This window comes from Equus quagga, chromosome 10, assembly GCF_021613505.1.
Source record: "Equus quagga isolate Etosha38 chromosome 10, UCLA_HA_Equagga_1.0, whole genome shotgun sequence".
Lineage (NCBI taxonomy): Eukaryota > Metazoa > Chordata > Mammalia > Perissodactyla > Equidae > Equus > Equus quagga.
The window spans coordinates 110,215,493-110,241,810 of record NC_060276.1 but is presented as its reverse complement, the minus strand read 5'-3'; the positions used below and the strand labels follow the sequence as shown (position 1 = coordinate 110,241,810).

General features: G+C 41.9%; 1 protein-coding gene across 2 annotated transcripts; it reads right to left on the bottom strand.

The window, feature by feature from the left end:
• Nucleotides 1-2,429: 2,429 nt before the first annotated feature.
• Nucleotides 2,430-24,910, bottom strand: RBBP7 (RB binding protein 7, chromatin remodeling factor). Of its 2 annotated transcripts, none has more exons than XM_046673337.1 (12): nt 24,602-24,910; nt 23,622-23,766; nt 19,053-19,198; nt 15,461-15,607; nt 14,301-14,416; nt 10,391-10,551; nt 9,815-9,941; nt 9,616-9,693; nt 8,941-9,017; nt 6,014-6,071; nt 3,666-3,776; nt 2,430-2,878 (listed from the first exon to the last, which is right to left on the bottom strand). In XM_046673337.1, the coding sequence occupies exons 1-12, from the start codon at nt 24,615-24,617 to the stop codon at nt 2,810-2,812; spliced, it is 1,251 nt and encodes a 416-aa protein (XP_046529293.1). In that variant the 5' UTR covers nt 24,618-24,910; the 3' UTR covers nt 2,430-2,809. The 2 variants fall into 2 exon arrangements, with proteins under 2 accessions (XP_046529293.1, XP_046529292.1); XM_046673336.1 differs by having other exon boundaries at nt 15,461-15,634; nt 24,602-24,909.
• Between the last annotated feature and the right edge of the window lie 1,408 nt (nt 24,911-26,318).

Here is a 26,318-nt window from a genome sequence, read left to right as displayed (position 1 = left end):
AAGTTATGCAAATTGTTAATCAGGCTGCACTGATGAGTTTTGACTTTCTCCATGGTACAATTTGCATTGAAATACTTTATGAAATAAAATGGCTCTACTAGAACTGATGCTAGCACATTCCACTGAGCAAAACTATCAAACTGACACTTCTTAAATTGCTTACTGGGCTGAATAAACTGTTCTGTCCAGTTAAAAAGGTTTTTTCTCTGTTAAAGTTTTATTTGTAAAGTCCTGTCACATTCATGGTCTAAACTGGGGTGAAAAGAATTGAAAGTTGTCCAATAGATAAGAAACAGCACCTGGAGTGGAGGATTATTATATCTAAGCTTCCACCATCAGTCATGTTAATCAAGGGGCCAGACAGTGGAGGAAAGGAAATCCGCAAAGTAGGTTATGTAATTACTGTGTCAAAATGAGTCGGAAGCAAAAACATACTCTCCTCCAACAACCTCTTAGAACTACCCCCTTCCACTACTAAGTGAAATACTGGACTCATTTCCCCGAGAGGAAATGAAGGTATATATCAAAAGTATAATCTATGGTAAAATTAGTCCTAATGATCACATTTCACAAGAACTCTGCTGGACGTACAGCTCGTAACATTTTATTCAGCCGTCTGTGTAGCCCACCACGTTTCTTTGTGGTGCTTGTCCTGCGTGGAAGATTGTAAATCTGGGACATGTTGCATATTTTCAAGGGCTTTATAAAGCAATGTGATTAACAGTACTTGGCCTGCTGCTTTTGGCTTACTGTGTACTTTTAGCTAGATGCTATCATGGTGTTTAAAGGATATAGATTCTGTGTGGGATGCGTTTGGTGTCCTTTCAGAATCTTTCCTCCCATTACCCTGTGAATGAAAAACGGGACCCTCTGTGGACACCCTCCTAAAGCAATCACCTCACCAGCCCAGTGTTGTGGCTTTGTAGCGCGCCCTGTATCTACCACATTCTAGAACACTGTAACGCTACTAGGCTGGCCCAGAAAAGGTTTAAATGTCGAATTCACTTCAATTGCATTTGTTGCACCATCATGGAATCTTGATGTGTATTATTTATAGTGGCAGTAGACTCCAGGAGGAGAGAAAACTTGGGTCTTGGATAATGGACCATTTCATCCTCAGACTTGTAGGAGTACGTTTCTCGGTCTTGAGACCAGTATTGTTTAGTTATGTTATGCAACTGCCTTTATTACACCTGGTTATCACAATTCAATTCTCAGGTGTTGCAGAAAAATCTACCTCTTTCAGACTGTAGATGGAAATAACTGTGAAAAAAATGATGCAGATATCTTCTAGTTTGTGCTAAACACACTGCTTTATTTTTACAGCCCACGTCTTTCATGAGGATACGAATTGTTAAGAGGCAGTCTTGTTTTGCTTTTCAAAGACATTTTGTAGAGATTTTTCACTAATGTGAATCTGATTTTATCTACTCGATTCTGTATAGATTAAGTAAATATGTATGATAAATTTAACAGCTTCTGTGTATTCTTTTGTTACCCATGTGACCTTAATTGTATAAATCAAGTCCAAAGATAGTTGTAGATAGTTGGTTTTTTGGGCCTCAGAAGGTTCTTGTATGATTTAAGAAAGAAGGGATGAGTGTGCACTGGCCACCCTCTGCCTGGGTGGCATAAGACTCATTTTACGTAGCCAGACCTCTGCCAGTACCTTTTTTCCTCTTTAAATAGATGACTCTAGAAAAATTCTGCAGTGTAGCTGCTGTCAAAGTTTTAAAAAAGACAAGGACTGTGGATTTCTCCAGTCTTGGCTGCTCTTAGCACATTCCAGGGTGCACCTAGTTGAATAGCAGGAAAATAAGTACATATAGGTGTCTGTGTATATACACACAGGAAGGATCTTAGCTGATGATGAGCAGAAAGTACTGAAGCACATATAATCAAATGTAAGGGCTCAGCAAGCTTTTCTCTAAGTCAGGTACGAGTAAGTATTTTAGGCTTAGTGGACCACACAAGGTCTTTGAGGGTTTTTCCCCCCCAAACCTTTTTAAAGCGAATGTGAAAACCATTCCTAGCTGGCAGGCCCTACAAAAGAGGTTGAGGGACTGACCTACAGGCCTGTTTGTCCCCTTTGCTGACCTACCATGTAAGCAAACAAGCTTTCATTCTTTTGGGGAGAAATCTAATGTTTATTTAAAACTGCCCAAGTTAAGGCACAAATAGGATGTGGGTCAAATGACATTAGGTTAAGGTAGTTCTAGATTTACAAATCTCCCAACCACAAAACAAAGACATGGAGCTTCTCCCCATCTTTGGATTAGGATACTGTCACGTACCCCGGACAGTTCTCAATGTATGTACATAACAGCTTCCTCACAAGAAAGGGACACACGCGCACACACACACACCTACTCAAGAAAGGGATAGACACTCACACACCCCTACCAAGGTTCTAAAAGAATAAAACAAAATTTATTTTAAAACTTTATTTCTGCAAAGCCAATCAAGAAGTGTTGGAGGGAAAAAGTGTAAAAGTTATTCTTGCATATTTGGGAACAGCAAGCACTTAGTTTGAGAAAACAAGGACTTAAAACAGTTCAATCAAAGGCAGTACCCTGCTACTTGTATTTTAAAACATGATGTTCTTTCTTAAGCAACATTCCTTTCTTCCCTAAAAGCTACAATATGATACAGTACGCAACAGCTCACTTGAAAGTGCTAGAATCAAAGATAGAGAACGCCATATGCCCTCCCACTTCTACTCCCTACTATCCACTGCCTTTGTGGCGCTTGATGAACCAAGCGTTCATGGAGCAGTACATTCAACAGAAACATGTCTCGTACTGTGGGTTTAAGATCCTTGCCCCTCCAGTTCCGATGTTGTGACATCTGACTCTTCATCATTGTAAATATTTTCAGCCTGGAGATAACAACCAAATAAATTCATAGGTAAAACTCCCCATGGTTTTTACAAGATTATCTAAAAATAGCATTTAATAATTCTGCCTATCTAGATTTTAGGATTCACTGGTCAGTGTGTTTCAGTGTTAGAAATTAAATGTGGACATATTTTTAAACTAATTTATTTGGTAGTTTCCTGTGTTTTCCCCCCAAGGATTTTAATAAGGAAAAGGCAGGCCAGTGTTCTCAAAAATTATCTGCCAGTGTATAATTCCACATATATACCTAGCTGCCCATGCACTACTTATTTCAGTTATTGTTCATAAACAGTGTTTCCCAAAAGCATTTCAAACATCAGTTAGAGGGAGCGATAGCCCTGAAGTTTATGAAAGGGCTGGTTCACAACTCAATGCCTGAGAAACGTCAAGTACTTAGTGCTCATCATCAGAGACCTCAGTATCATGTGAATGCACTGACACTTTCCCCCTGGATCCTTCATGCCTATGACACAGCAGACACTGGACAAAGAGCAGCGATGCCGAGAGCCCAGGTGACAGAGTGCAAGAATCACGTCTACGTCTGTGTGTTTATAGACACGCACAGAGATTTCTCCCAACCTGACAGGTGCGTACTGAACTAAAGACTTGTTAAAATGTAAAAAGGTCTGCAAAGATTGTTTCCTTTCTCTAAATATTTGGTATAACATGCAGCACCTAAATATTTGAAATATTTCTATTACATTATATCATCAGTAAATATCTCCTTTACAAGACAGTCATTCAGGAAAAATTCGTATTTCAGCTCACCATTTGCCATATCTGCATGATGTTGTCCTCAGACACGGAGCAAATGACCCAAGGCTCATTGGGGTTCCAACTAAAATCTGATATCTTGGCGGTGTGTCCTCCATGAATAAACTGTTAATAAGAACAAAGAAAGTCTTGGTTTCCTATCTTCTTATGGTCAAAGTTTTTAGACCATCAGTCTTGCAACTAGGGGTCACTGTCCTGCGGTTTGGAGGGAGGGTGGTACAGGCTTAGTAATCTATCCCTCAACCACTTTTTTTTTTTTTTTTTTAAAGGTATGCTTGGGGGCCAGCCCCGTGGCCGAGTGGTTAAGTTTGCGCCCTTTGCTTCAGTGGCCCAGGGTTTTGCTGGTTCGGATCCTGGGCGCGGACATGGCACCACTCATCAGGCCACACTGTGGCGGTGTCCCACATGCCACAACTAGAGGGACCCACAACTAAAATATACAACTATGTACTAGGGGGGTTTGGGGAGAAAAAGCAAGAAGAAAAAGATTGGCAACTGTTGTTAGCTCAGGTGCCAATCTTTAAAAAAGAGACAAAAAAGATTCAGAAGAAACAATTCTCACAAGGACAATATGAATACACTATTCTGAACTGAGGCACACTTCCTGACAGGAAGTCCGATTTGACTAGTTTGACAGTGAGGCCTCTGTCTTTGCCAACTAGATTACATGCAAGGCGACTATTTTACTTCAGAATTTTATCAGTTCAAAAATGTGAGGTGAGATAAACAGCTTTTCAAAATAGCCTTAAGGGGGACATAAGTGAAAATATTTTAACACCACTGGCCTGGAATATATACAGGAGTCATCAAATCAAAATATTGTTATATTAAAATTATAGTTAGTATCCAGTTGACTACACTTAAATGTCCCTTGATTTCAAGCTCTCTTGTGAAAAGAGTAACATCCTAGTGGATTTTCTTAAGGATCATGAAATTGTTAGAGTCATACAAAGTAATACTCTCTCCTCTCCCTGTGATATCAAAAAATCACTGGAAACCTTGAGAACATTGTGCTAAGACTCAGTCACAAAAGACCACATATTATATGATTCCATTTATATGAAATTTCCAGAATAGGCAAATCTAGAGAGAGACAAAGTAGATTAGTGGTTGCCAGGGGCTGAGGAAAGGAGAAGACTGGAGGGTGATAGCTAAAGACTAAGAAGTTTCTTTTTGACAGGACGAAAATGTTTTCAAATTAACTTGTGGTGATAGTTGTACAACTCCATGAATACGTTAAAAACCACTGACCTGTACACTTTAAATGGGTGAACTGCATGGTATGTGACTTACATCTCAATAGAGATGTTACCAAAGTAAAAACAGCTGGACAAAAACAGCTGGTAGCAACACCTTAGCTAGAAAATACTTAAACTGTGAAGCCCTGCATCACAAAACAGACTTTTCAGGTTACACCACCATTCGGATGCTGTCATCTGTCTAGGGTGGCAGTTTACTGAGAAATACTCCTCTTTAAGCAGCAGTGGCATTACCACTGAACACGCTCCTACATCGGAGTCTCACCACACCTCTGCCACCGTGTGCAGTGCTGCTGGGCATGGAACACCCTGGACAAGGAGTACGGGGGGCTCAGATGTCCGCACAACGTGGGATTGAGTGAGCATCTTGTGTGTGTAGGGGTGGCCCTCAAGGGCCTTCTTTACCTTTAAAGATGGTGGGCAAAGCACAAGTGTACAAAAAATTAGCACTAGCCTAAGAGCTAAATACACGTTAGGGAGGGAACAGTGCTTATCTGCCAAAGGAAGGGTGGAGACAGAAGTTGAATTCAGAGTGAAGACAAAGAACCACTGCTAAGTCTGGCAACGCGTCAGGGTGTACAGTGAAGGACTGAGAGAGATGGGAAGGATGAGGACGGAGAGAAGGGCTGAGGAGAGGCTAAGATGACTCAATTAGGAACGAGCGGGAGATGGTGGGCTTTGGTGGCATCAACAACACAGAGGAAGCATTCATTTTTTGGGGAGGGAACTCAAAAGTCAGGGCATTAAATTTCTTCTATACTGTTAGAAAGTATTGCTAATTGAATATCAATAGCTGCTCCCCCCCCAAAAACCCCTCACAGATACTACAATTGAGAATCAGTGAGAAAGTACTAGACACTATTTTCCAGGAGCTCAAATTCTTCTCAGTGAAACATTCATAAAAACCTACTTGGCTCTATTTACTATTTTCAATAAATGTCAAAAGCTAATCACAATAACCTCCAAGACCTCCAGTTTGAAATCATCTTCGAGAGCTAGAATTTGAAGTTCTGCCTCATTTTCCAGATACACGGCTCAATCTGCATATGACATTTCATCGTGCATAAGAAAGCCAATATATACCAGGAGTTCTGGAGGCCCGTCTTCCGCATCTTCTGCTGACTGTTCTTCTCCAATTTTGCTATTAACAAAGAACATAAAGCTTGCATCACTGAAATTCTTGTAGCATGAATGTCTGCAAAACCAGTATCAGCTGAGAAAGCACATCTTAAAACACACACACACTTTAAAAACAACTTGTTTCTGTACTGCTATCAATTAGAGATTTTATATTAATTATTTGGTAGGAGGGTGGGATGTTTACTTTCTGGAAATGGGTAAGAGCTGTTCACAACTACAGCTGAAGAACAGAAATTGTTAATGCTAAATATTAAATTAAAATTCAATATTTTAACCGTGGTATTTACTGCATTAGAATTAAAGGTGAAACTGGGAGAAAATATCTGTAAATCATATATCCGACAAGGGGTTAGTCTCCAAAAAATATAAAGAACTCATAAAACAACAATGAAAAAACAAACAACCCGATCAAAAAATGGGCAGAGGATATGAACAGACATTTTTCGAAAGAAGATATACAGATGGCCAATAGGCACATGAAAAGATGCTCAACACCACTAATCATCAGGGCAATGAAAATAAAAACTACAATGAGATATCACCTCACACCTGTCAGAATGGCTATAACCAAGACAAAAAATGACAAATGTTGGAGAGGACATGGAGAAAAGGGAACTCTCATATTCTGCTGGTGGCAATGTAAACTGGTGCAGCCACTATGGAAAACAGTAGGGAGATTCCTCAATAATTTAAAAATAGAAATAGCATAAGACCCAGCTATCCCACTACTGGGTATTTATCCAAAAAAACTTGAAATCAACAATTTTAAGAGACTTACGCACCCCTATGCTCATTGCAGCATTACTCACAATAGCCAAGATGTAGAAGCAACCCAAGTGCCCATCGACTGATGACTGGATAAAGAAGATGTGGTATATATACACAATGGAATACTATTCAGCCATAAAAAAAGACAAAATCGTTCCATTTGCAACAACATGGATGGACCCTGAGGGTATTATGTTAAGCGAAATAAGCCAGACAGAGAAAGACAAACACTGCATGATTTCACTCATACGTGGAAGATAAACACACACATGGACAAAGAGAACAGATTAATGGTTACCAGAGGGGAAGGGGGTTGGAGGGTGGGCAAAAGGGATAACGGGGCACATATATATGCTGAAAGATAAAAATTAGACTGTTGGTGGTGAGCACGATCCACTCTATACAGAAACTGATAAATAATAATGTACACCTGAAATTTCACAATGTTATAAAAACCATTAAGACCTCAATAAAAAAAATTAAAAGGTGAAATGTATATAAAGTATCTACAAAAGAACTGATGCCCAGCCCCTACACTTCCCTCTAATCCAAGCCTTTCATTCCAGGAGTAAGATACAGTTACACATCAGTATCACAGATCTGTCTAAAGATATGTCAACAGAACAACTTTAACTACAGAATGTATAAGTCAAGGAAAGGTTAAGTTTCATTTTTTTTCTTCTCTCAAAAATTTCACTTTGTGGAATTTGCCATCAGTCTCAACAGCGAAATCACTCTGAAGTTATACACCAATCTCAGCCCTATCTGCTACCTAGCCCAAAGGCGGACTGCGCTAGTAATAACTACTGAAAAACAGCGAAAATACACCACCTTCCAAGTGATACTTTCCCCCTATAAAACTAATCCAACAAACCAAACACGTGGGACTGCTAGACCCGTCAGGAGTACAACTACCAACACTGGTCATTTTAATCCATAATGTCATCTAGTGTAGTTTTAACAGGAGAGAGTCATGAATGAATTTTAAGAAATTCTACAATGCCTGCAAGTTTAGTATTGGCACCTGTAGAGACAATTCAGTTGCCAGAGCATCAGACTTTCAAACCTTGCTGCACCACTTGTATAACCACTATATAGTTTTATTTTAGGTTTCTAATTTTAATACTAAAATTGTTTTCAAATAAAATAGAAGAAGATACTTAAATGCCTGCTTTAAAGATTCTCTACATTTTCAAGCATCTATCATGGCTAGGGTTTGTTCCATAAGAACACAGAACATTAGATGTTCAGAAGTTTTACAATACAAGCATTTTATTCTGCAGTGTGTCTGTTCCAGACACTGAAGGATGGGTCTGCTGCCTCTGTAATTAAGGCAGCCTTGGTTTTAATACACTAAAAACTTAGTCCACTTTAAGGCAATACACTTAATAAAGGTAGGAAATAAGTTTTTTTTTTGGTAACTGATTTAAACTTAAGATAAAATCTTACGGATAAGTACATAACTGAGCAACTTTATTAATGGCTCTAAAGGCTCAAATAAAAAAAAGTAAGGGAGTCTGAAATTCTTAAAATGCAACTCTGAAGTCAAGGACACTTAAGAATTGGAAAAAAGTCCTTATACAGTGAGCCCCAGAAGAACACAAGCTCTCTGACACCATGCACTGTGCTCACCCCAGCCCAAGTGAATCCCCAGCACTTCCACAACCCACAGCAGGAGCTCCTGTCTGCAGGATGAATCCATGAAAGCCAAGAAGAGCAAACGGCCGAGAAACTCTGGGAAAGACCAGTCCTGCAGGTGTACTTGAGATCCAAAACGACATGAACAGCCAACATCTTTACCCCTTTCTATATACCAAGAGTGTTTTCAATACACTCATTTGGATGCTAAAACACATACTCCCTGACAAAATTCTTGCCTGAATCTTAACAGAAAAACAAAACTCATATAAAGGAATTTTACAGTCCATTTGCCAATTCACTTCTCTTTTAAAGAACAAAGACCTTTCAGAAAGGTACTTACAAGTTACTTTAATATTAGATTAAACTGGGGTTAGCAAATTGCTCTTCTAGTTTATGAATTATTACATAATCTTCCAAATGAGCATATTTATGCAGTTTCTTGTCACCAGGTTCTAAGTTACCTTAAATCCCACACATTCAGGCGGCGATCAGTACCACTTGAAGCCAGAATAGTTTCATTATGTGGAGACCAGTGGACCTAGCAATACATATTCGAAAATGTAAACAATCACCCGTTTCTAGGTTTGTGGACATTGTTCTACTCCTATCTTGGGTTCTGTATCCTCTCCTTGGCCTACAGCCCTCACCCTCCTTGTCTTATCCTTTCAAGGCTCTTAAATGGCCCATCTCCCCAGCCTGCCCCCAGGAAGGTCGCACACTCCCCAATACAGAGGAACTCCACTAGGGGGCCCAATAAACTTATTCGGCCCCAGCTATCCAGAAATTTTTTAAATTTTCAATGAGGTGTATCTTAACCTATGTGAATCTCTATTTTAAACCACATACAAGACGTTTTTTCACTCAAGGACCCGCCGTGCTGGCACACCTTCACTGAAGTCCTTGGATCTCACTCTTTAAACAGATCTTGTCTTGCAAGGCTTTTTTCTACTTCTGAACTAACAGTCTCTCAAAAAGCTTCAAGTTATTTCCCACTGTTAACTTATAGAGTAGAAGAGGAGCTTTTAAAAGGAACAATGTCCCATGCCCAATATATAAGAGAAAAAAATTTTTCCAAATTTCCCCCTACCAAAAGTTACTAAAACTGGATATAGCAACACCAGAAAACTGTGACGTACCTGAAAAATTTCATCTTTATGAGATTCGAAGGTATGGAGTTTTAATTTTAAATTACGCAGATCCCATAGAGCTACAGTCTGAAGAAAGATAGCAAATGAAAAGGAATTCATTTCTGCACTTTACAGAAGAATTTAAAAATATCTGATTACAAGTGTACAGTGCAGCACAAGTGCACCAAATACGCAGAAACATAGAAACCTTATCCGCAGAGCCAGTTGCGAGAATGAACTCGCTGTAGGGATTGAATGACAGGCAATTGACCTCTGCAGTGTGCGCATCCACCAGGTGGCTTGGCTTGGAGGTGGTATTGGACCTGGTGTCCCATCTGCAACACAAAGGTACAGGCAGACAACACAAGAGGTAGCCACTTGACCCTCCCCCGCTTCTCATGTGCTCACGCGTGTTTCCATGTCAGCACCAACAGGTGACTGAAGGCAGCTCTGCAGCCACGCCCTGATGTAATCATTCTCTGCCCTCATCTTCAATGGAAGTCACCCTGATCCCAATTTTGACATTTACCACTATACCAAGCAGGTTTCTTCATGTTTACATACCTGTTTTCTTTTTAAAATAAAAAAATTGTGTTCATATAGCACAGTACCTTTTATGTAAAAAGACCATTATATACGTGTATTCTGTCAATTATACCTCACTAAAACTTTTTTTTTTTAAAGGCCAGGACATAACTTAACAAAAAAGAAATCAAACCACAGGCCACCACAATCACTGATATAACACCCATATAACAAGACTCTGCTGAACTTTCCATCTTACATCATAAGTTTCTGATCATCAGCGACAGATCCAAACAATGACTCGTGCAGCAGGTGCCAGGCCACATCCTCCACAACAGCCGAGTGGCCAGTAAAGATCGCTTTAGCATCCACAATTTTGCCTTCCTTTGGTCCTGCATTTATATCCCACAGACAGACAGTCTAAAGGAGGAAAAAACAAAAGAAGTAAGAGATTGAATTTTTTTTTTTTAATTTTTTTTTTTTCCTTTTTCTCCCCAAAGCCCCCCAGTACATAGTTGTATATTCTTCGTTGTGGGTCCTTCTAGTTGTGGCATGTGGGACGCTGCCTCAGCGTGGTCTGATGAGCAGTGCCATGTCCGCGCCCAGGATTCGAACCAACGAAACGCTAGGCTGCCTGCAGCGGAGTGCACGAACTTAACCACTCGGCCACGGGGCCAGCCCCAGTAAGAGATTGAATTTAAATGCCAACATCTTATTTAAAAAACCTTCATTAAAAACAAAACTAACTATTATAAAAGTTAGAGATAAACATGAGGCAGAGGAAATACAAACAAAAGTGAAGCTTCATAAATAGAAGAGTATAGTATGGGTGTAGCTTCTATGATCTGAGATGTGGAGGGCAAGGAAAATACACTGTAGTGGGGGCAGGGGGAGACCGAGCATGGCGGCAGGCAAGGGACACTCAGGTTAGAATTTCTACCTACATACATTGTCAAGTATTTGAAATTCGTCTAGATTGCACAGCACAACACTAAGACCCCGGCATTCAGTATCTACCAAACAGAAATGCACATTCTAAAAATTCACTGGGTTGGGAACCTGGGGAATAAAATTACAACGTGCCTCTTAAAAACCAAAGGCCTTTGGACAAGCCTCTTACTTCACAGCAGAAACCAGTAGAGACATCAGGAAGTGCAACAGGTGAATGACCTAGAAACCCTACTAGGCTACTTTGAGAGGCCAAAGCTTGAGGCCTGCAGACAGATCACCACAGTGTGCTCCTCGAAACGTCAGCAGAGCCCAAGGACAGGCCACGGGGCCTTCCCCAGGCCTCAAAGATCACACATCAGCAGGTTCTGGGAGTAGAGCCTTCTCTTGATATCCCATTCTTAAGTTTTTACGGAAAAAAAAATCACAAGCTATAGGGCAATGATTCTTATCCAACGGTTTAAAATAAGAGGTAAATCCATTAAGGTATATTCGCACTAATTCCACTGACACTGGTATGGGCTTCATCTCTTTTTAAATCACCTCATCTGAAAGGTTTTCTGTAACAAAGCTACTTCCCAGTAACAAAAGAATAATTCTACATAACATATGTGCCCTTAGTCTCTCTTGATACTTACACACTCAGACGCACAATTTACACACACTGAAGAAAAAGGGACGTGGGGAACTCCTGCCCTTCTCCCCTGCTCCTCACCTCAGAAGGGTCCCGGAGAGATTAGTAAGATGCTTGGCACATGCGGAGCCTTTGATAAACGTCAGCTATTATTATGACCAGCAACTCCCAGCCTGGCGTCTTCAAAAAGTACTAGTAATTAAGTTACTGAGTACAACCCATCCTCCCTGTTTGGGAGACTCTCCCATATCCACCTTGAGAGAAACGGAGGAAAGCTTCCTTTCAGAGAACTAAGGCAGACCCTTGCTTCCTGGCCCCCCTTGCAGCAGGGCTGCAGGAACATGACACAGGCTCCATCGGTCCAAGCAGGACTCTGAATTGTAAACAGGACCAGGGAGAATCTGTTCTGATGGCCGGGGGGTGGGGGGAGTAACATCCACTTTCCAGAGGTGGCAAGAGTGACGTCCTCAACTGGCCTGATTTGGATAGTAGATCTGACCTCTTCCTTTCTTTTCCGGGCCATTTTCTAGCTATCATGGCAATTCTGTCAGCTACCCTACCCAATGCCCTTCCAATAAATTCCTTTTCTGTTTAAATTAGCCAGAGTCGGTTTTGGTTACCTGCAACTAAAGAAGCTTGACTGGGCCAATTACCTACTTTCAGTATTTCAAAAAGCTTAACAGAAATTGCAATCGACAGAAATACAAAGAAGGTCTGCGATGTGACAGGCCCTGTTCTAGGCATGGGGATATACTAAGAAAGGAGGTAAGGAACCTGCTCTCACGAAGCCAACGTAAAATGCTAACTGTGGCCAAGTTACATAAGCTTTCCAAAGCTCCTGAGGTCTACTCTTGGCTTCTGGTTGGAGTCACACCAGTTTCTGCTTGTGGTACAGGACCCACAAAACAAGGTATAGTGACAGGAATCCTACAAACACTGACCAACAATAAATTAAAACAAGATCACTTTGCATTTCTGTGGTACTGTTAATGGTTAGAATACTTTATATTAAGGATGCCAAGGCAACTCAATAGGGAAAGATGAGTCTTTCAACAATGGTGCTAGGAAAACTGGACTTCCACGTGCAGAGAACAAAGTTGGACCCCTACTTTACACCATATACAAAAATTAACTCGAAATGGATCAAAGACTCAAATATAAGAGCTCAAACTATAAATTCTAACAAAACATTTAAGTGCAAATCTTTGTGATGTTGATTATGTAATGGTTTCTTAGATATGATACCAAAAGCACAAGTGATAAAATAAAAAATATATAAATTGGACTCAAAATTAAAAACATTTGCACTTCAGAAGACATCAAAAAAGTGAAAAGACTACTCACAGGATGGGAGAAAATTTTTTTGAAATCATATATATGATAAAGGACTTGTATCTAGAAAATACAAAAACTTACAACTCTAAAATAAAAAACAAAATTTAAAAATGGACAAAGGATTTCAATATGTATTTTTCTCCAGAGAAGATATACAAATGGCCAATAAGCACATGAAAAGATGCTCAACATCATTAGTCATCAGGGAAATATAAATCAAAAGCACAACGAGATACCACTTCACACTCACTAGGATGGCTATAATAAAACAGATAGACAATAACAAGCATGGTGAGGACATGGAGAAACTGGAACCCTGGCACATTGCTGGTGGAAACGTGAACTAGTGCAGTTGCTTTGGAAAAGGGGTTTGGCAGTTCTTCAACAAGTTAATCACAGTTACCATATGACCCAGTAATTCCACTCCTAGGTAATTACCCAAGAGAAATGAAGACATATGCCCACCCAAAAACTTGTACAAAAATGTTCACAGCAACATCATTCAAAATAGCCCCTAAATGGAAACAACCCAAATGTCTATTAACTGATGAATAAATTGTGGTATAGCCACATAATGGAGTATTATTCAGCCATAAAAAGAAATGCAACAGACATATGCTTCAACATGGATGAACCTTAAAAACACTGTGCTAAATCAAAGAAGTCAGAGAGAAAAAGCCACATATTATAGGATTCCATTTATATGAAATATCAAGAATAGACAAATCTATAGAGTTCGAAAGTCCTGACTGCCAGGAGCTGGGGCAGGGAGGGAGTGGGGACTGACTGCTTAATGGGTATGGAGTTTCTTTTTGCGACATTTGATGAAAATGTTTTAGAAATAGACAGTGGTAATGATTGCACATCTTTGTGAATATACTAAAACTCATTGAATTGTACACTTACAAAAATGAAAAGTAAACTAAAATGTAATTTATATTAATCAGGCCTCACAAACACTTTATAGAGTTCCCACTACAGAGATCTGCTTTTAAATAATGGACCACCACTATTTTTACCCACCTTCCCTCCATTCTAAGGCTGCTTCAAAAGAGTTTTGTGGAATCCTAAGGTGCCCCAAAGGGCAGTTCAATAACCATTGCTCTAAATCCTGTGAAAATGTTATCACAATCATCATCAGTACTATCTTAGAAACCTTTCATCTATATAGTGCTCCTTTGGGGCAGAAGTGTCCATGACACTGCCTTCAACTCTCAGTGCATGAGTAGATTAGGAAGAACAAGTTTCTCACATGGTCATCAGATGCACTTAGGAGATGTCCACTCAAATTAGAATTCCAGGAAAGACCATAGCCCTCCTTTTGGTGGCCTCTTAGTCTGAGATCAGGATTACATTCTCCACTTGGGTCTAAAGAAAAAAAGAAATACATTAAGTACTAAATGATTCTGTTTACCAGAACTGGTAAGAGCAAATTCTCACTCCTGAGTGAGCCATAACATTTATTATAATGCTTGGAAAAGCACTGCACATCAACAAGGTCTTGGTCTGACCCATAGCCGCCTTGAAAAGGTCTTCTCTGTGCTTCATTTCAAATACTCAGTGCAAACCAGGTCTCCTGACCATAAAATGACTGATTCCTTGGCAAAATCTAGTACTGGCTCTAACACAAAAGACTGAAAACTACAGCCATCCCACAAATTTGTGTGGTGACAACCCACCCCATGCCCGGGTCAATTTTTAAAAATATTTTTGTAAGGCAAGAGTTAACACAGCAGATCTGGTTGCTCAGTCCTTGCATGTCTCCAGGGTAGCCTGCAATCATGATTGACCCTTAGCCAACCCCTGGGAATATAACCCTCACAAAATTCTTCATGTCACTGATGATGAAGTTGTGTACGCCTAGAGCAGTGGGGCACCCTGTAGCAGCTTGTCAAGACCTGCAGGATTGTTTAGCAAGAGTCATGATTTATCTGGCTTCACTGCTGGGGTCCTGAGTTTCCTCTACCATGGCTGGTCATAGAGCAGGATGTGCCTGTGTGACCAGACCTCCATAAAAAACCCCAGACCCTGAGATTCAAGCAGGCTTCCCTGGGCAGAGACATTTAGCATGTGTCCCTGTGGTTTGCTGCTAGAGAGAAAATGCACATTCTGTGTGGCCCCAGCGGGGAAGGAATCAGAAGCCTGTGCCTGACCTCTCTGGACTCTGCCTGATATGTATCTTTTTCCTCCCACTTTTGCTCTTATCTTTTGCCATAGTAAGTCTTAGCCAGGAGTATAATCTGTTCTGAGGTCCTTCTGTTAAATCACTCAACTGGAGGGTGGTCATGGGACCTCGAAAAATTTTTAAACCTTTAAAAATTATAGAGTATACTGTAGTTTGAGTAACCTCAAAGCAATTATTCCAAATTAAGACAAATGGTCAAGCAATGGCCTGACTTTATTACTACATACCTGGTTTAGCAGGGTGCTTTGTATAATCAAAAACCAGCACGTCAGAGGATGGTGTTTTTGTAGCAATGATGTGAGGATTCTGAGGCATGTAACGAGCTCGGTTCACTTCTCCTTCGTGGTTAATTTTAATTTCACATTCAATTTTTCCTGTTACAGAACCAAAGCCACCAAATTCTAATGTGAGAAGAAAGAAATAAACACATACACTTATGATTAAAATTCACAAGTCACTTAGTTTAATCAACCCAACAGATTTGAACCTGACAGAATATAACACAAGTTGATCCGAGAGAAACACACACACACAAAAAGAGGTTCACTTGCCACTTGGAATTAATTTATTCTCAAAGCTCATCTTCACTGGAAAATATTGGTAGCTATTTTATACAAGTTAATTCACTTCCACTTTGGATTTAAAACAATTGAAAATCGGCCTCTTTCAGATGTGAAGATGATAGTTATTCAATAAACTTCAAATAACCACATAATAAACACATCTCTGTCTTTTAGTTCAAATACAACTCATTTGGAAGTGCTACAGTGAATTAGCATCTTATTTTAGGGTTCATTAAGACAGGGAAGATTTCACGCTCAGGGTATGAATGCCCCTTCAGTCTAAAGTTAGACACATCCTCAAATTGGAAATCCATGCTAACTCACTCCCACCCAACCCCAATCAATACATGTGCTGATTCCACCAGCATACTTGGTTCAACTGCTAGTGGAGTGCCAAAGCTACGAGGGGGCTAACATCTCTATCTGCTGTGCGAATAAGACTACATTGTTAGTTATCAAAAAGGCCTTGGAAAAGTAACAAAGCCACACAAAAAGTCTAATTTCTCAGAAGCAGCAAGATGATAGCAGAAACAATACAAGTAGGGAACATCCAAGCAGATAATAGCAGATAAAAACACCATCTTTGAACGTTTCATAGAAAAAAAACCTGAATTAGTTGCTGACACTTAAAAAGTTCAGAGGCTTCACATTATAACTGTTTTATTTCTTCTTGATCTATATTGCTTTTTCTTTGCACATTCCTTTTTAGCTCACCCTGTGCCTCAGGTTAGGGAACACTTAACTCAAATGCCTAACGCAGCCAGGCAGGTAGCAAGTCAAACGGAATGGCCGGTGCCTGGTGAAAACACATGGAAAGCAGTAAACCATTTCTGTTTCTGCCAGCTCCTGCTATGTGGGGATGCTTAATGAACACTGGCTCCCATGGCTTACTATCAGCGTTCAGCCATTCTTCCTTATGGCAAACACAGCTTACTATTTTTGTGTGGCTAAAATTCACATGCCATTCCACACAACTACTCTCACACAACCACATGCAATCACTTCTTGGCCTCCCCTTCGTGTTAGTGGAAGAAATGTGCCTCAGCCTTTCTAAGACCACCCCTCTTGATCCCCTCACCTCCTCCCTCCTGAGACACTGCTCCAAACCTGCCCCGACTTTGATTTTTCAACCTCTCATCCCCACGGACTCCTAGAGCACTTTCTAACCCTTCCGCTACCAAGACGCTCAATTTTCCCAATTCCTTTAGTTAAAACAAACTGAATAGCTCTCTTTTTAAAAAATTGGGATTCCAGTTAAGATTTACTTTGAATATAGGGCTTTGCTTTCTCAAACTCAAAAGTTTGAAAAACCACTATTTTAATGATAACAGTATCCATTAAAAATATCATAACTGAAAATTTAAAAAAAGTGTTAACTGAATTATTCCAGTCGCTTGTTAGAATGTAATACACTGGACAAGTGACTTCAATAACTTAATATATCCATATATTATACACAGAGACTAATTCTTAAGCTGAAAGTCCAATAAGTACATACTTTAGGACCAAAAGCCATTAAAAAGTTTCTGATTACAACAGTATTTACAGAAATAATGCATAAGGTTGTAGGGGAATGGACTGTGAATATGGGAGTGATAAACTGAGTAAATCATTTTGGAAAATAGTTTCACATTATTTTAAGTTGACAATGAATATTCTATATAACTCAGGAGTTCCACTCCACTAGATAAATTCTCCCACATGTGTACAAGGAGACATGGCAAGGATGTTCACTAAGCAGTGTTTGGAAGAGCAAAAAAACCACACAGGTACAATCCAACCGCCCCTTGGTAGAAGGGATAAACTCAGGTTTAATCGCAATGGAATACTTTATAGCAGTGAAAAGAATGACACAGACATCTACACAGTATACAGACACATAAACAATATTGACTGAAAAAAGGAAGCTGCTAAACAACATTAATGTATACTCATTAGTGTATGAATAATAAAAATACAAACAGTTGAAAATGGCACACTAATTTCAGGACAGTGATGAATTCTGGAGAGGCAGGGAGGAACGGGTGGTGGTGAGACTTTAGCTATAATGCAACATTTTATTTTCAATAAGAAAAAAACCTAAAGCAAATACTGGAAAATGTTAAGATCTATTAAAACATTTGGGGCAGTGTGGAAAGCACTAACCCAGCAGGTCTGGTTGCTTAGTCCTCATAGCTCTGAGCGACACTGGGACCATGACTGACCCTTGGCCAACTCCTGGGAACATAGACCTCAGAATGTTCCTCATGTCACTGATGGACTGATGATTTTGTGGTGTACACCTGGAGCAATGGACCATGCTGTACCAGTTTGTCAGGGCTGCTTTGCACAAATATCAAGGTTGACGATACACACCTGGTTTCATTATTGGGGTCCTGAGGTTCAGTTGTCATGGCTGGTTGCCAGCAGGATGTGCCTCCGAAAACAGCCCCCTACAAAAGCTTCAGACCCTGACACTCAAATGGGTTTCCCTGGACAGAGACAGGCTGCATGTGCCCCTGTCATTCACTGTCAGGGAGAAAGCACGTCCTGTGTAGCCTTGGACGAGACTTGTGACAGCCCTCTCTGCAAATCTTTTTCCTGCTGCTTTTGTTCTATATTCTTTACTGTAACAAACTTTAGCCATGAGCATAATTTGCTATCGAGTCTTATGAGTCCTCCTAGCAAAATCACCAAACTTGGGTGGTTGTGAGCATGAGAATACCAAAAGAGAGGAATGTGTGTGGGGGGGGGTGGGGGTGGGGGCAGTGGGGCTCAACAGCTTCCATAAAAATCCCACTATTGACTGATTAACTGTTTGCTATATATGCCTCCTGGCTTTTTCCTATGCATACATCAACACATTATTACTTTTACAAAAATGGGTACTATAATCACAAATACCAGTTACTCAATTTACCTTGGAAACCTTTCCATACAAGTGCATACATTATTTATCTCATTCTTTGTGTGTGTATAAAACTTCAGATTTATCTCATTCTTAGTAATTGCTGCACAGTACTTCAAACATAACATAACGTGTTTAACCAATTTCCTATGAACTAACATCAGGGTTGTTAGGTTGATCCTAATTTTTCAATCCTACAAATAATGCTATTGTGAAATCCTTGTGCACATGTGGGTGCATAGTTCTAGGATAAAGTCCTAGAAGTTAAACTGCTGAGCCAAAATATATTAGCATAAAATTTTAATAACATATAATTAGAAAGAGGCATACTCCCTGAAACATCAATACTGGAATATATGGTATACCTACCACCCTTCTCACTGTCACAGTGGGAAGCATCAAACTGAGCATCATCATTCGGAATATGGACACGAGCAACCACGAGATGATTCTGCTCATCAGATGTGTGAGTCCCCAGCACTAGCCAATGAAGGGCATAATCCTTTCCTTCCGGTCTGTTTAGGAAAGAAAATAAGTCACACTCCTACAAGAAATTAGTTGCTAACAAATTCAATCCATCACCAATCCCCATACTCATAAATCATGACTTTTCGCCTAAAAAAAACTTCCATTTTAATGCTAGATGTTTCCAATTTCCCACTAAGAGGCAACAAGGTAGAATGGAAAGAATAAAATGTTGAGTTAGCAAAACTGGGTTTAAATCCTGGCTCAAACTAAAATTAGCTATATGCAATTTCTTAAATCACAAGTTTCCTGTGGGCCTCAGTTTCTTCACCTAAAAAATAGGTTATGAGTGCAAATGGCATGATGTGAAAACCCCTTCTTTATGTTTATGGTGCTTAAAATTTATGAAATGGGCATTCTCAATTTTACGGCTGGGGGCGGGGGGAAGGTCTTTGTTACCTTGTCCTATGGAAACTCACTTTGAGGCTGAAGAACCTGCTGATGGTTCTTGGCACCCTGGTCCAAGCAGTGATTTTGCATCTTTATCTATTAACAAGGCTTTTTCATTCATATTATCTAGAATATGAATTTTCATCTGCACTCTATGGTCCCACCTCAGTGAGGAGGACCAAGAAGTAGGGCTCTGAATCCCAACACCAGACAAGTTAGGCTACTTATCTGTTTCTAAATTTCTGTACAAAGGATTCAGTGGTTTTAAAAAAAGGTTTGGGGGTTACTTCTAGGCATGTAATTTACTAATAACCAAAAAAGATACAAGATGAAATTTTGCCAAGACTTGGCTTAAGGTAAAAAAGAACAATAAATACACATACAACCCCAAGAACAGAATAAGGCAGCCATGGCTAAGCAATAGCAGCTCGTTTGAAAAAAGACATGAGTTTTAGTCTATGTATGTTCAGAGGCCAGGAATATAATGTAGCTATCAAAAAGGGTAATTAATTCCATCTTAGATGAACTTATATGGGGAGAGGTGAGGTAATGTGCATGAGCACTTGCCCACTTTTAACTGGAAAAACCACACTTAGAAAATTAGGTTTTGGCAAGGTACTTTAGGAGGGCTTAGACAAAATGAAACCTTTTCCAGAAATAGTGGCTCAAAATCAAAGGGAACTTAAACATATCTCATGAGAACCATTTGAAAAGAAATAGGAATGCTTAAGAGAAAGGAGGCACCACAGAGCAATGTTAGGGCTAACACAAAAGGAAGGAAGCGACTTACTTTTTATGGGATTAAGCAGAAAAACCAAGACCAACAGGTAAAAGTTACAGGTAAACGTGTCAGTTCGTCACAGGACCTTTCTAAGGAACACAGTCCCAAGATGGACGGAGGATCGGAAAAATTCCTCTTGACTCTCAAATTCAATTATTCCAGTTTCCCCTCACTTGATCATCATAGAAGGATTTTTCTTTTTACTACAAATCCTTTCATCTCCATCATTAAAATACAAGCCTATTTTCCTGAACCAATATTTCCCTCCAATACTGGATGCACCTAAGGCTGCAGAAGCACTCATAAGACCTTGTCCATTTTCTTTTCTTTTTTTTTCAGATTTTATTTTTTCCTTTTTCTCCCCAAAGCCCCCCGGTGCATAGTTGTATATTCTTTGTTGTGGGTCCTTATAGTTGTGGCATGTGGGACGCTGCCTCAGCATGGTTTGATGAGCAGTGCCGTGTCCGCGCCCAGGATTCAAACCAACGAAACACTGGGCCGTCTGCAGCAGAGCACGAGAACTTAACCACTCGGCCACGGGGCCAGCCCCCGACCTCGTCCATTTTCAGTGCCAGAATCCTTTGACCATTTTGACTCCACTGCTAAGAAATTCACCCAACAATCACAGATTATCACAAGGTTATTCTCAGCAGCACTGTCTGAAGCAGCAAAAGACTGAAAACAATCTAAATATCCATCAATAAGGAACTGCTGACATAAATTATGGTATATCCATAAACGCAATTCTATGGAGCCCTTAAAACAAATGATTATATCTAAGTATGCTGATAGGAAAAAGTCTCCAATATAGACTCCTAATTAAAAAGTTAAGTGAGCACCTTACTACCAGAAAAAACGACGGAAGGAAAATATATGTACGTACTTCTTCATGCCGGCATGATGGCTAAGAAACTGCAAACAATGACTGACTCCACTCTGGGTAAGGGAACTAGGAGAACTTATTAGAAGACTTATTTTTCACTCTATGCCCTTTTGTACCGTCTGAACGATTACAAAGCTTTTTAGATAGAAAGTTAGTCAGTCTAAACATGTTTAAGAAATTATTTAATAGGAGATATGAAACCACGATCTACTAGGTTGGAAAAACAATCTCTTAGAGACACCTAAATAAAAATTTTTAAAAGCCAAATCAATTATCTGGACAATTATCTAACTCAATTTAAGGACAACAGCTCAGAAAGTCCAAGTAATCATTGGGAAACATATTGTATATAGGCAGAAGGCCTTATGAGTTTGAGTACAGTCTAGCTCCTCAAAGAGTCAGGCAGTAAGAATAGCCAACATTTCCACTGTTCTGTATAGTGACAAAACACAATCACAGGCCCTTCATCCCCCAAAGAGAACTCTGCAAAACACCACACAACCGTCCCCAACATCCAAGAATGCAAGCTGGCTGGCATTTTCTTGCATTCCCAGAGCCACTGCACGTCCCACAACCAGATCCCACTTCTTTGTATGCAAAGAACACCATGGAATACATAATTTAGTTAAAGTATTTTCTGTTAGGTTCCCAAGCATTAATACAAAGGCAGTATCTGGGCTGAGAACATAGAACTCTGTTATCTTTAAAATCTTTATGCAAAACACATCATAGGTAACATTTTAAAAAGACTTCAGTAAGCAGCTTTCATTGAAATCCAAACGGAGAAATAGTGTTATTCCATCCTATCTAACAAATTATTTCTGAAGAGAAGGGCTGGAAAAATCAGCATCAGTCACCACCTACTGTGTACTTACTCTGCGCCAGCACTTTAACATACACCATCTCATTTAATTCCTTCAAACGTACGCAGCCAGTACCATCAGCACCTCCATTTACAGACCAGACAACTCCGTCTGAGAGAGAGACTGACCAACTTGCTCTAATTCACAAAGCTACAAAGCAGGGGGCAGGATTCAAACTCAGGTCTCTAACCTTAAAGCCCCAGCTCTTTCCTTACTGTGACAGGGCAAAAAGACCCAAGAGAATGCAAATTAAGTTGTTGAAGTTTTACATTTGCTTAACAAAAAACCACAAAGAGTAAAACACACAAGACGCTCTAAACCAGAATCTGAATACCCTTAAGTATTTGATATTTAAAGCTGTTATAAATATCAATGCTTAGACATTTCCATTATTTAGTTCTTGGCTACTCTTCCCACATCTGTGTATTTACATTGAGATTTCTGGGAACCCGAATGGAAGCCCCATCTGTATGGAAGTCAACGTTCGCATATGGAGAATCTGGCCACTATATGAGTAATTTTATCTAAAATTAATTTACTCTTATTTTTATAACTTGTGGCAAAATCCCCTTTCTAGATTAGAGCTTGATTAACCTTCATTAAATTATATGCTCATGATACCCAAATTTAATACACTAGTAAAGTGCATAGCCAAATTCCTACTAGAAAAAGTGCAAGTATACAAGAAAGGTAATCTAGTGCAGGGGATACTTCAACTTTGGGGCCACTCGGTTTGGGTTCAAAAACCCGATCCACCACTTACCAGCTGTGTGATCTTGGACATGTTATTCAGCATCTCAGCCCCATTTTCCACATCGGTAAAACAAGGATGATAAAAAGTAATCATAATACCGTTGTATTAAACCAAATAGCACACAAAACTCTCCATGTGTGTGAAGCTCTGTTCTAAGTGCTCAATAAATGTAATTATACCAGAGAAATTTTAAATATAGCTGAAAAGAATACTCTTATGAAGGCCAACAGTAATCTCAAAGTATTTCATATTGTAAACCAATAACAGCTATTCTTTGGTGAACTGTTACTAAATTCTTTCCCCCTTTGCCAGTTAAAACATATTCATCTTGGTGGCTGATTACATGGGTGTGTTCACTTTGTAAAAATTCATCAAGTCGTACGCTTATGATTTGTGCAATTTTCTGTACATATGCTATTTTCCTATGAAGTTTTAAAGAAATCCATTAGTCTGAGGCCCAAAGAGAGCTGCTCTATATTTAAGCTCAAGAAATGTCCAACATATCTGGTGCTTCCTACAAATATCATTAACCTCACAGATTTCTTCTCCCCTTTTAAAGCCACGCTTATACGTCAGAAATCATCCCATAAAACACTTCAGTTTCAAAAATAAAAATCACCTGCCACCTCATCCAAAGGCTGAATTGATTACCTGCTTCTGTTCTACGTATAAAATGCCCAAACTACGAAATTCAGGACAACAGTTAAATTTGTGCAAAATAAAAGTTGCCAGAAACCCTTACTTAGTCACTTCAGGAAGCCACTGAACGGTAAGACTCGGCCACTGAAGAGCATGGGTCATAACCAGGTCATAAAGAAACGGTGTATTCTTCTTCCAGATTTTATATTCTTCATTGATGACACGCTCCTCCACAGTATCTTCAAACACTGAAATTTGGAGAAAGCCCATACGATTAAGTAGCTGAGATGGAGCGAAGGCACAATCTGTACACGGATACTGGAGGTCACCTCGAGATGGCCACACCTAATCTACTCTTTCCCTTTCCCTCTAATTTGGACGCGAACAACTAACTGCTCTTCCAGAACGTGGAGAGAATATTAACACCAAGAAGCTTATTTTTTGCACTTTGAGATCAATACTGCCTGCGTATACAGAATTAGATGATCAATTACACGGATATCGAAATTGTTTCGCCACTGACGGCCGTTCGCACCTGTTCTAAGATGACAACCCGTATGTAGACGGGCTCCACGACCCACCCCGGGGAACGAATCCACGTGTAGCAAAAACCCCTCGGCCCGCGCCCTCCATCCCCCACCAAGAGAGGCCTCCGTTCCCCAGAAGCCCGCGTCGGCAGCCATAGGCCAGCAGGTTCCAGAATCCCCCGGACAAGGGCCGCGACCCCGAGGCGGTCGATGCGCGCGCGTGGAAGGAACCGCCGTGCCCGCTTTCCGGCGGCGGCGACTGCCTCTGCCCGGGACCGAAGGCGCGGGAGGGAGCGCCGCGGCCGGAGGGGGGGTCCGGCGGAGAGGGGGAAGGGGGCCCACCTCGCGGCCCCGCGCCCGGCTCCGGAAGTGCTCGGAGCCCTCCGCGCCGCGGCCCCGTCGCGCGTAGGCCCCTCGAGGCGCGCGCCCAGCCTCGCGCCCGGCCCCGCCCCCTGCTCTGCACGCCAATTCGCGCCTTTCGCCGGCGCGTGCCGCGGCCTCGCGCGCCCGCCGCCCCCCGCCGCCCCGGCGTGCGCCGCCCCGCAGGGCCTCTTACTCTCTTTACTCGCCATCTTGCGTCGGGTCGTTCGCCCCTCGCCGCCGCCTCAGACTCCCCTCGCGAGCCAAGAGCAGCCCAACCGCAGGCGCTCCTGCCTTTCCCAGGCGCGTCACACACTTCTAGCTCTCGAAGCCTGAGCTCCGGCTCCCAGCCTGGGTGCTCCCCAGACGCCGCGTCCTTCCCTCCTGCCTCCTCCCCGCTCGCGGGTACCGAGGTCTGAGGCGCTCTTCCCTCTCTCTCTCTCTCCAAACTTGGAACGAGACTTTTCAACCCGCGCCTCTCAGCCCGCCCAGGCAGCTGAGCGCAGGCGCATCCGCCCTGGGAAAAGCAAGAGGCCGTGGAGAGGCGGGCCTGGGAGCCAACGGCTTCGTTGTCTCGACCAATGACGTGCGGCAGGCAGGTTTCACGCGGCGTTCGGAGGCGGGCTTCTGGGGTTGGGCGGGGCGTTCCGCGGCAGGAAGTTGGCGGGGCGCAGGCGCAAGGACTCGCCCAGCGCTCTCAGGGCCGGCCGCGGGGGCGGATGGGGGTGCGCTGGGGGTGGGGCAAATGGGGGCCCGGCGTGCGGGCTGTGCGGGGGCTGCGAGCCTCGCAGAGGCGAGCCTCGGGGGCCGCGGGGCGTGGCTGCTTGCAGAGGCCGTGGCGGTGGCGGGGGGGGGGGGGGGGGGCAGGGAAGCTGCCGCCGCTTAGCCAAGCAAAATCTCAGAGCTAGAAAAGAAAATGGTTTCTAGTCTCGAGAGATTACTGTGCCCGCAGTCTCCCCAGTAATCACGAGCATGCAATTCTGTGCACCTTGAAAGGTCTCCTTGCAGCCGACTGGCCTTTCCTGGGGCCCAGTCGAGCCGAGGTGGGGTTTGTCGGAGGCAAAGGGGAATTTTTGCAGAGGCCGCGGGCGTTTTCTGACTGCAGAAGCCGCCGGGCCTCCCTGTTGGCTAAACCTGCGGCCTGTGCTGGCCCAGGCCGCCAACGGCCCGACGCTCGCTTGAATTACATTTTCGTTTGTTCACAAATTTGGGTCCTTAAAAATGATGATTTGTGGCCTCGCGTCCTTCAGCGGATTTTGTCCCTGCACTGGCATTCTTGTTTCTGTCCCAGGCCCAGCTGAGTCATTCTTGTCACCTGCGGGGGTCCCAGAGCACCCGCATCCCAAGCTGGCGAGGCTGAGAAGAGTTGGGCTGAGCTGACCAGGGGCCGGCTTGCCTGAGCCCTGTCTGCCCTGGAACTTGGGAGCCCCTGAGGAGCGCGTGGGTGTGAGGAGAATGCGAGCTGCAAGGCCGAATGGGAACGAAAATGAGGGCCAGGAGCAAAGGGGACGGGGTAGGAGGAGGTGGCCGAGGTGTCTACATGCACAGGGAACTTCTGTCTGCATCCAGACGCCGAGAAAGGTTCCCCCTGTAAAAGCACCCCCGGAACACTTGCTGCCTTGATATTTTCCAAGCGCCTTCATGCAAGTGACCATGGTAATTTTCAAACGAAATCGTGCAGCTGCCGCTGTGATGCCCACGTTTCTGATCGGGGAACAAACCCAGACGTTACTCTAGTCCGTGGCAGAAGCACTCGTATTACCTTATATAGAAATTTACTGTCGGGTGTCTCTGGTTTCTGATACGATCCATACTATACGATTATAACGCTCTCCCTTCGTGTCAGGCCCAGGAATCTTGTTAGTGACTAAGGCTGGGAAGGGGCGGCTGGAGAGGGAAGGGGGTTGCAAGGG